The sequence below is a fragment of the Stegastes partitus genome, unplaced genomic scaffold, assembly GCF_000690725.1.
Source record: "Stegastes partitus isolate 25-593 unplaced genomic scaffold, Stegastes_partitus-1.0.2 Scaffold1510, whole genome shotgun sequence".
NCBI lineage: Eukaryota > Metazoa > Chordata > Actinopteri > Pomacentridae > Stegastes > Stegastes partitus.
In genome coordinates, this window is record NW_007579241.1 from 200,886 (window position 1) to 212,268 (window position 11,383).

The 11,383-nt window shown below is 46.0% G+C and overlaps 1 protein-coding gene across 1 annotated transcript; it reads left to right on the forward strand.

Moving 5' to 3' along the window:
- Window positions 1-11,117, forward strand: setd7 (SET domain containing 7, histone lysine methyltransferase). The gene is made up of 8 exons (XM_008300207.1): window positions 1-87; window positions 1,695-1,824; window positions 3,298-3,499; window positions 3,622-3,811; window positions 7,272-7,353; window positions 7,727-7,844; window positions 8,323-8,480; window positions 10,150-11,117. The coding sequence occupies exons 1-8, from the start codon at window positions 48-50 to the stop codon at window positions 10,340-10,342; spliced, it is 1,113 nt and encodes a 370-aa protein (XP_008298429.1). The 5' UTR covers window positions 1-47; the 3' UTR covers window positions 10,343-11,117.
- Window positions 11,118-11,383: the final 266 nt, after the last annotated feature.

Sequence of the window (11,383 nt, forward strand, 5' to 3'; positions counted from 1 at the left end):
CCGGCGGGTGAGCGACCGGAGCCGGAGGTGTGGTCACCGGCAGCAGCATGGACAGCGACGAGGAGAACGTGGAGGAGGTGGTGGAAGGTCGGTTCCGTCCGTCTGTGCGCTACTTACGTACAAACGCCGATACTGTGAACGTGTGGATCAGATTTGTCCGAAGTTCGGAGGTTCTGGGTCCATAAATGCTCCCTGAGTCAGAGCGTGGCTGGGCCGCTGGGTGTCTGGGGGAGCCCCGGCCTGGAGTTCAGCGGGTCTCCGGCGGACGGGCGAGTGGAAGCGGCCTGGCTGAGCTCCGAGTCCCGGCGGAAGTTTCCGAGCAAGCATGAAATCTGAGCTTGTACAGTCATGTTCGGGTTCGGGTTCGGGTTCGGGTTATTACAGTGCATCCAGGAGCAGCGGATTAAAGCGCCTTTTTGCTGTTGTTGGTTTTATTCGAGGAGACGTGAGTTTACAGAGAAAGCGGTGGTTTGTGTAAATCAGAGTCACAACAAGGTCGTTATGTCGTGTTTTATTATCAGAACGTCAGGTTGGACCGTCCGGGACACGAACCGGCACCGAGCGACTCGAACGCGTTGAGCCGTTTTCAGGGTTTGTTCTGGACAGGCCGCCATCTTTGTTTGGTTCTGGAGGAATTAGCCTAGAATCTGTTGTTGTGGCTAAATCTGGAGGTTCTGGTCCTGGTTGGAAGAGGAGGTTCTGGAGCTTCAGGAAAAACGACGTTTGTCTTAAACGATGTTCTGTGATTTAAAAAGTCACTTAGATTCAGAATTAAAAGCTTATGATGGTTACTGTGGTTACCTGGTTACTATGGTTACCTGGTTAACACAGCATTCAAGTACAAAGTTTATCAAACTGTTAAATATCCACGTTTGTTTCATCTTTGACTTTTAAACACGTAGAATTAATCCTTTGTAGAGTTTGAACTTGTTTTCACAGGTGGAATAAGTACTGCATGTTTTACTGCAGTACCACAGTCAGCACTCAGTGACAGTACACATGTAGGGTTACTGTACTACACATTAAATGTTCTGGATCCATCTCGTTAACACACACAGTACACGTATTGGGGAAGAAAGTACATTTTCTGCTGAACAGTGAAGAACTTCCTACAAACGTCCCCTACTGAAGTGAATGTATGTTTTAGTCCCTGTCACTAACTAGTTCTGTGTGTCCGTGTCGATGTGGCGCTCATGGCTGACGTTACTAACACGCAGTGTGATGACGAGTGGACACTGATAACATGGAAGTGTGCATTGTTCTGATCAGATGATGTGAATGTGTTTGCTCATCATGATGAATCCACAGAGGATGAAGACCTGCACAGGAGCTAACCAGCATTCTGGCATCTTTTGGTCGTACAACCCTCAACTGACTGTTTAGTTTGATCAGGTGGTTCTGGAGGCGGTGAGACTGAACCACAGTTAGAAGACAGTGAATATGAACACATGTGGCCTGAGTGCAGACGGGTCCACCAGACCTGAGACTCAGTACTTGTGACAGTTATTCAGCTCATCAGTGCCGGCTGGACCACAGACTGTTCTGCTGTCTGCTCCATTTGTACGGTTTTGACCCGGTGGACATCACTGAACATGAGGGCAGGATTCCTGGAGATTTAAGTAGAAGCAGAATGAATGAAGGCATAGACGACGTTGGGTGGCTTCTGACAGATTTGTGCTCTTCTGTGTGTTCAGGTCCGTTGGATGACGACGGTCAGCCACACGGTTACTGCACAGTGACCTACTCGTCCAGCGATCGGTTCGAAGGACACTTCACCCACGGAGAGAAGAATGGCAAGGGCAAGTTCTTCTTCTTCGATGGAAGGTACTTTACAGACGAGACGGATGCGTTTTTACGGCTGTTCATCAGAGCAGCACATTTCAGTAAAGACAGTCGAAGCCGTGTCTGCACTAGAAAGCATGCAAGATGATATATGTGGAGCACAGGTGGGAAAGAATCAGACATTTCTACTGTGAGTTAGGCCATCAGGCTTCTCAATCAATCACTCACACACACTGCACATGTTCATAACACCGAACACTTTATTGTTGCTTTTAATTGTTTATTGTTGTTCTCATTTGCTTGCTTTATTTATTTTAATGTGTCGTCTTTTTTCGGGAGATTGAACAGAACAAGAATTTCATTGTGTGGTATAACTGCCTGCTTTGCTGTGCATATGACGATAAAACTCTGGAATCTGGAAGTTAGTTAGATATTCTGACAGCTTCTACATGTCAGATGAGGGAAACAGATGGGAGACGTTTAAATGACAACATCTGACTATCAGAGTTATGTGCTCTCCCAGGCGAACCTTTCAGATAAAGTCCAGTGGACTGTCAGCAGCAGGACCGACCCTAACCATAACCACAAACGGGAGGTGGAGACTTGGTTTCTGACAGGCAGATGAGATAAAGTTCATGATGTGGAGGTGACGTGAAGCAGCCGGCTGTCTGTCTGCGCTGCGCTGAGTCAGCTTTCATGCTGGAGTCTTGGTAATACTCTGTTTGTGCACTTTGCAAAGAGAAACCAGCTGAGTTCTTGTGCTCTGCATTTTATTGGACGTGGGGAAGTAAACCAGACACATGAGGCAAAGCAGCGACCGGATTTCTCTTGTTGAAGCCCAAACAGCTGATCCTAAAGGGGCTCCCAGTGGATGTGATGGGGAGGAGGTTCTGTGTTCATCGTGCTGGCCAGCAGATGTTGACCACGCATCACCTGATGGTGGCGCTGGAGTCAGACACCAGTAGCACCAGAAGTAAAGGTGCAGGCTGTCAGGAAGTAGTAGCACCTGTACATGCAGCTCATCCAGCGTATTCATGCAGGTCCTGAGAATTCTTCAGATGCACAACAATGAAGACAACAAAGCTGTTTTCCTGGAACGTTCCGTTTCCACTGAATTCCTGAAATAGCTGTTTGTCTAATGGTCAGGATGTAAACCAAATAATCAGACTTTATTCCTAAATGTCAGGGCTGTTTTCTTCAGGAATTACCTCTTTAATCTTGAAACATTCAGAGTTTCACACTCAATATTGATTTTTCTAGAAATGATGAGTTTATTCACAGCGCTGTAGTTGTTCTCTTCTCTTTAGATTTTACATGTTTTCTGTAGGGTGAGGGTTGAAATCACTTAAGTCCAGCACGTTTGAAAGTTCTCAGAGCTCGTTATGAAGCATCTGCAGTGCTTATCGTTAGTGAAGCTCCAGCAGCACATCATGAGTCCAGCTGTAGGACTGCTGCTGTCATGAACCTTGAACTGGTTGCTTTGCCTGAACTGCTGTTTCCCGTCTTCTCCCGCAGTGCCCTGGAGGGTTTCTACGTCGACGACGCCCTGCAGGGTCAGGCCGTGTACACGTATGAAGACGGAGGCGTCCTCAACGGGACGTATGCAGATGGCGAGCTGAACGGGCCGGCTCAGGAGTTCGATGGAGAGGGCCGGCTGGTGTTCAAGGGCCAGTACAAAGACAACAGCCGCTGTGGGGAATGCTGGGCCTACTACCCTGTGAGTCAGCTCAGTGTTTGATCCATCACCGGGTTTCATGTAGTAAGCTGCAGGTCTCTTGAGAACGTGATCTGTTGCTGACGCTGTGGTTGTCCTGCTGGTGTGTACTGTGGCGCGTCCAGGACGGCGGCTGTGTGTTTGGCCGGGTGAATGAGGACGGCGAGATGACCGGGGACTCGGTGGCTTACATCTACCCAGACGGACGCATGGCTCTCTATGGAAGCTTCGTGGACGGGGAACTGATTGAAGCTCGTCTCGCCACCGTGACCTCCAACCAGACTGGAAGGCCGCGCTTCGAGGTCACAGCCAACAGTAAGTAGTCAGAGAACGTCCGCTCCGATTGGGCCGCTGGAGACTGCAGTGCATCAGAGCTTCAGGAGTTCAGGGATATATGGAGGATCGTCTCCTTTCCTCCAACCAGCCAGTCTGCTGTTAGATCAGGTGTCGTAGCAGAAGTTCAACATATCCAGGGTGAGGAGAGGCCTTCTGAAGCTGCTTAGAGTTTCTGAACCTGGATATGAGCGCTTCGCTGGACTAGGCGGGGCAACAGAAGCCCAATCACAGACATGGACCGGTCAGCTGGCACCGCAGGGACAAACTCTGTAGGCAAAGAGAAATATGAAGCTTATAACACAGAATGCAGACTGTAAGTAGCACCTGTGCAGCTGAACCAGGAGAACACTTCAGAGTGAATGTTAGCAGGGTTGTTGATGCCGCTGCTGAATGATGAGGACTGACCCGAACCCTAACTGGATCTGACTGTAAACCAGCTCCGTTAGATAACATGCTGCTGAGCTGGGGACCTCTGAAAGACACTTGTCTTGCTTCAGCTGCAGCCCTGCAGTCTCAACCGTCTGAGAACAAATAAAATTAAAGCTGCAAGCAGCGTTTGTCGGGTCCTCAGTCCGCGCTGCCACCTCATGCCCGTCTGACCGTTCTTCAAGTTAAACCTGCTTTAAGTTGAAGGAGCCATTTTTCTCTGTCTGCTCAGCCTCAGCCTGTCGGTGAGTCACATGGTGAGTCACATGACCAGCTGCACTGAGCTGTGATGATGTCATCGTTCAGCATGTCCCTGGCTGACAGACTAGAGAGTTGTACTCACTTTCTCTCTCCCATACAGCCACAATTTTCACCAAATGTGTGTAAAAACAGCATATTTTTGTGGGAAATCTTGTTAGGAAGCCCTCAGTGTCATTTTTAAAGCTGTAGGACCTTTAGTTTTTTGTGTAGATGACCAACTGACACAGCATGTCTGCACATGTCCCCATAGACAGCCATACAAAGTATGAGCTGAGGCTGCGGCAGCTCATCAAATTTAACGGCTCGCCATTCAAAAACCGGTTGAGAAACGTCAAATCCCTTCAGAACTTTTGTACATCAAGGCCTTCTCTGTCTCCTGTGCGATTTTCAAGTTGATACGATTTACGGTGTCAGACAAGATAATTTTTTCCAAAAAGATGTTTTCACTCGTTTTTTAACTTTGAAAGGCAAATTGCGGACTTCCTGCGTGAGATAGGTCAGGGGTGTCAGCGCGAGATTTGTGGGTCTCATTGAGACGAACGTTTTGATGTTGGTTTGATCGCTGTACGACATTCCTGCTGGTCGCTAGGGCCGTTTTAGTGTGTTTTTTGTAACTAGGTGGCACTAGAGAGCTTTGTGTTTTGTTTTTTTTCATTTTATCAAATTTTTCGCCGATTCGAAGGTGTGTGCCAATTTTGGTGAGTTTTTGAGCGTGTGTAGGGGGTTTAATTAAGGGTTTTGAAGAATGGTCAGACGGGCATGAGGTGGCAGCGCAGACCGAGGACCCGACCAACGCTGCTTGCAGCTTTAATTAGGGTCCGAGGACCCCTACTTGCAAAGCAAGCAGAAGGACACGGACCCTATTGTTCCTGCTGCGTTTCTTTCTTTCTTTCTTTCTTTCTTCTTATTTGCCTGACCAGCGCGAAAACCTTAATTTGACCCCCTGAACACGCTCAAAAACTCACCAAAATTGGCACGCATGTCCGAATCGGCGAAAAATTTGAAAAAATGGGGAAAAAAAATAAAAATGCTCTCTAGCGCCACCTAGTGACAGAAAAACACACTAAAATGGCCCTAGCGCCCAGTAGAAATGTCGCACAGAGATCAAACCAATACCAAAACGTTCGTCTCAATGAGACCCACAAATCTCGCGCTGACACCCCTGACCTATCTCCAACAGGAAGTCCGCCATTTGCCTTTCAAAATAAAAAAATGAGCAAAAACTTCTTTTGGGAAAAAATTATCTTGTCTGACACCGTAAATCGTACCAACTTGAAAATCGCACAGGAGACAGAGAAGGCCTTGATGTACAAAAGTTCTGAAGGGATTTGACGTTTCTCAACCGGTTTTTGAATGGCGAGCCGTTAAAGTTGATGAGCTGCCGCAGCCTCGGCTCATACATTGTATGGCTGTCTATGGGGGCATATGCAGACATGCTGTGTCAGTTGGTCATCTACACAAAAAACTAAAGGTCCTACAGCTTTAAAACTGACACTGAGGGCTTCCTAGCAAGATTTCCCACAAAAATATGTTGTTTTTACACGCATTTGGTGGAAATTGTGGCTGTATGGGAGAGTTAAAGTGAGTAAAACTCTCAGCTCTCCCACCAAGGGACATGAAGAACGATGACATCATCACAGCTCAGTGCAGCTGGTCATGTGACTCACTGACAGGCTGAGGCTGAGAGGAGACAGAAACATGGCTCCTTCAACTTAAAGCAGGTTTAACTTGAAGAATGGTCAGACGGGCATGAGGGTCCAACGCAGACCGAGGACCCGACCAATGCTGCTTGCAGCTTTAATGTTCCTGTAATGTTTCTTTCTTTATTCCTATTACTAGGGTCCTCGGACCCTAAAAATGAACATCCAAACAGAATTTAAAGCGATACGTCGGCTGCAGTCAGTGTGTTGAACAGTGTCAGGAGTTGAACTGAAGGGAGGCTGATAACGGCACAGCTGCTGCAGACTGAGAATGTAGAAGCTCTGAATGTGTCTGTCCCGTTTAGCTGAATGTGATCTGATGGTTCCTGTCCACGGCTCCATATTCAGGTTAACCAGGATTGTAGTCGGCTGCAGAGATGTAGTCCCTTCATGCTGCTCACAAAGAAGACTGAAAAACAATCACGTAATGAAGATGCAGCTGTTTCCACGGTGACGTGGACAATGACTTCAGTAAACTCAGTCGGTGCCGTTGGCATGGCTGCTGAGATGTGGGACACTGACACAGTCGCCTTTATTCTTTAAACATTTGCTGAAGCACCAAAACTATAGAAGAAAAACTGCTTCCTGTCCCTCAGAGGATTTCATCTGTGAACCGGCTTCCCATCATGCACCGTGGTTCGGACTGTTCATGTGACTTTCCTTCCTGTGAACAGCCGGTCAGACAACGTACGCCCCCAGCTGGTTACAGTCAGAACCGCCTCATGATTGAAACAGCTGCAGCTGTTACACGACTGTTGTTGTTTCAGGTACAGACGAGCTGAAGCTCATCTGTAGAACCAGTGGACTAAAGGCTGAAAGCAGCGCTCCACGGTTCATCTGTAAATCACACCACACGATGGCCCAACAGATGCTCTGAAATCACACGGATGTTTGTGTCCTCAGCAGCAGGAGTTCAGCTGCTGTACTGGAATGTGTTGGTGTGTTTTCTAACCCTAACCCTTTATTATTATTAGCATTATGAACCCTTCATCCTTGCTGTGCTGACGTGTGCTTAACAGCCGCACAGTAACAGGACAACGTGTGTTTTTCAGGTCCAGTGTACTCGTATGACAAGTCGACATCCACCTGTATCGCCACCCACATCCTGCTCCCTGACCCCTACGAGAGCCAAAGGTAGGTCAGAAGACATCCTTCACACCTTTGCACTGGTCTGCTGGCATCACGTCTGATTGGACGGCGTGTCACGTCTCTGTAAAGCCACACCACCCGTCTGTTTAGGTCAGACTGAGACACACTAGGATATGATAGAGGGATCTCACCGTAGTTCATCTCCAGTGTTTGTCCATAAACGTCTCAGCTGGATGAGTGATCAGCTGCTGCTAGCACTGCTCCATTACTGCACCACTGTGTGTAGTGTGGATGGTAGCTCTGCATGGCGCTGTGAGGAACACCTCTCTGGGTGGACTACGTCACTTCAACACACTGATGAAGCAGCAGTGTTCATGTCTTCAGATTGAAGCTCATACTGTCACCATCCCATCCTCAGGGTGTTTGTGTCCGACTCGACGATCCGAGGAGCCGGTCAGGGCCTGTTCGCCAAGACGGACGCTGAGACCGACACTGTGATGTCCTTCTACAATGGCGTACGCATCACACACTCTGAGGTATGAAGCAGGAAAGCAGGCCTGCATCAGCGTTCATTTTCAGATGTGGTTCAAACACGTCTGGCTGAATGACTGAAGTGTCACAAGCTGCCGGTGGAGATGCTGCAGAGGAAGGATCAGTGTTACATGGAAACCAGTTTAAGGCAGGAAGGGATTATTTCATAGAAAGAATCTAAATATGTACCTGAGCTTTAACAACAAAGTCAGGACACAGGCTTCATTCCAAGTGGATAAACACTTCGACCAGCTGCAGCCTGCAAAGGAGCCACTCCCACCAAGTCCAGACCAGGCCGCCAGTCACCAGAACTCCCAGTGATGCTGGCTGGCTGTTAGTGTGGAGGAACACATGTGGCGTCTCCACGGTTTCTGCGGTTTGTTGAAGCTGAAGGGTTCTGGTTCAGAGTAGAGTTCCCTTTAACTACCTTACAGCCGGTATGTGTACCAATTAAAACCATGCGTGTTCTGTTCATGGACTCAGGTGGACAGCCGAGACTGGGCCCTGAACGGAAACACCATCTCCCTGGATGAAGAGACTGTGATCGACGTCCCTCAGCCGTTCGACCAGACAGACACATACTGTGCATCTCTGGGCCACAAGGCGAACCACTCGTTCAGCCCCAACTGCAGATACGAGCCGTGAGTCCAACATGGCGGCAGCAGGCTGAGCAGCTGATCAGAAGCAGAACTGAACAACAAGAAAAGGCCTCCTGTTGATATGCTAAGAAATCAGACTTTATGTATGGGTTAGTGGTCTGGGAGATATATTACAAAAATAAATCAATGAAAGAATAAAAAAATAAAGTGGAAATAAAAAGAAGTAATTTGGCAATATAAAGCAATATTAATCAAAACTGAATCCATAAAAGGAAAGGCTAATAAAAGTAGAAATATAGAGACAAATAAATAAAATAATTAAAAAATAATTAAAAATTATTTGTCATTTTTTTGCTTGTTTACTTTATTTATTTAAATTATATTTTTAATTTTAATTAATTTTTTTTAGTAATTTTTTTTATTTTATTATTTTTAGATTATTTTTTTAAAAATGTGTTTTCTTTTTTCTTTTGTTGCTTTTAAAGCGTTTTTTAAATGTCACTTTAAAAGCAAAGAAGCTATGCACAGAAAAATGTGTGCAGTAGGAACGTCGTCGTGCCGTTGATTTTAAAGCGACATTATAAACAAATAATTAAAAGGAAAATAAATGAAAATTAATAATAAATAAAAAATGAAAATAAAAAATAAATAAGAAGAAATAAAATTAAATTTAAAAATAAAAACAAATAAATAAATGACTTATTTTTATTGTTGTATATATTTCTCTTTGTATTTCTAGGTCAGGGGTCGACTGACTGTCAGTGTGGTGACGTTTCATTCAGCATTTTTCTGATTGTCAGAACCTTTTTTTGAATGATTTTCAGTTAATCTAAATAACGGCACTGCTGTTGCTCTGCAGTTCTCCACTGAACATATGGAGGTCCTACACTGGGATTCACAGTTTCACTGCACATGGATGTTGTTCTAATATTCCTGATTGCTAATAATCATATTGGCCATAACAAACACTGACCTCTGGCCAACAGCAGTGAAGCGTGAAGTCTGGATGACCAGTCCCTCGTAGTCCTCGCTCTACCAGCAAAGTGTGCATGTACGGTTACGATGAAACGTCATCAATCCTGAAGGAAGTTCTTTTGCCACATATTGCTCAGAAAACAAAATTACATAAAATGAGAAATGTAGTACGTTGAGAAAAATGAATCAATTTTATTACTGAAAGTAAAAATGAGTAAAACAGGAAATGAATGGGAGGTGGCAGAGTTGTCACACAGTAATGACACTGCACAGCACACGCCATATAGGAACACTGCATTGGACAGTGTAGGTCCGTTTAACCTGCATGTCGGCTGTTAGCTGTCGCTCATGATATCACAATCTAAGTGACTTTAACCATCTGTGCAGAGACATTGCTGAACAGGAACAGGTCCGGTCACCAGATTAGCAGACAGCAGATGTAGACAACAACCAGGATGGCAGCTGAACACTCCTCCGTAGACTGGACGTAGCTCCTCAGCCAGACAGATTACTGTCTGTGAGCTATAGCGTTGTAGCGAGATTAGCCTTAAAGCTAGCAGACCATTACTAATGAACATGTTGCCTCTGTCTTGGTGTCTCTGCTGCGCCAAAAATGTACTGTTCTGTGACCCCCAAACCAAGGTAAAGATGGAACAGTGCGTAGCGTTACACTTTAGACCATTTCTCATGAGCAATGCAAATTAAATTCCAATGTTTATGTCCTTGGTTTTTGCAGGTTTGTCCATCCACGGTTTGGCCAGATCAAGTGCATCCGAACCTTGAGGGCTGTGCAGAAGGATGAGGAGCTAACGGTAGCCTACGGCTATGATCACGAGCCAACAGGAAAGAACGGGCCGGAGGCTCCTGATTGGTACAAGCAGGAGCTGGAGGTGTTCCAGCAGAGACGGGCGGCTCCCACTGACCAGTGAGAACACGGACCTCTGGACAATGAAACACCTCCTCTACCTGTGCTGCCACCGGACAAGACGTCTGGAGCTTTGTGACACTTGATATCCCTTCAGCTGCAAACCCCAACGTATATATTTGACAAGTTGTTCTTAATATGATATTTAAATGGAATACTGTTGAGCAATTCAGTATGAATGGAAGGCTCACTTGGGTCAAAGCAACACAAGAACTATGCAAAAACCAAATGATCTTACAGGAGACATGTCTCTGGCTGGAGGCGCTGCTCTGTTCCCACTGTCCTCACACAGGGTGACAGATTTACCTGGTTGGTGCATAGACATTTAGGATATGATAAACACTGTTAGCATTTCTTTCAGTCTTTACTGTCGGATTCTGTTTAGCTGCAGGGTTTATGCAGCAGCTGCAGTTCACCTAACAGGGCTTCCTTGGGGTGTTGAGTTTAACATCACCTTTTGTATGATGTGCTTGAACTGTCGAGCTTACCCTGCAGCTGCCCCAATCCATAAGTTTAAATACATGTACATTTATTGGCCTACTCACATTGATACACCTCAACACAGTCTACATACATAGAGATTAATTTATTGAAGCTATCTGAAATCGGTCAACTACTGTATGCCTCTGATGTGATTTGTATGTCAAGGATTGTGGGAGAAAACAGTGGAAGGTCTACAGCTGCAGGAGAAACCTGTGAGCTTGTTCTGCTTTCTAACCTCATAATCTGTGTTCACATCCTGTCAACAATAAAAATCCAGCTGTAGGGAAATCAATCCACATCCCTTGTGTTATCTTATGCTGGAGGCAGTGTTTTGGATCGATAGGAAAAGTTGTTTTTTTTCTCTAACAAAAACCAGAGGGCCGAACTACAAAGCAAGTTTGACATAGCCAGACTTTCTTACGTCGGCTCAACAAAACCTAAAACCCAGTCAGAGACCACAGGTATCATGAAGGAGGTTCAGTTTCCTGCTTCAGACTCTGTTGTCATTAAAGGAGGCGTTAAGGCGTCACGTGACTCTTCTTCTGCGCTGAATGAATCGATC

Bases quoted from the DNA above. Each gene is read 5' to 3' on its own strand.
- setd7 (XM_008300207.1), top strand. From the start codon at position 48: ATGGACAGCGACGAGGAGAACGTGGAGGAGGTGGTGGAAG. The intron at 88-1,694 runs GTCGGTTCCGTC...CTGTGTGTTCAG, and splicing joins CGTGGAGGAGGTGGTGGAAG to GTCCGTTGGATGACGACGGT. The intron at 7,354-7,726 runs GTAGGTCAGAAG...TCCCATCCTCAG, and splicing joins GACCCCTACGAGAGCCAAAG to GGTGTTTGTGTCCGACTCGA.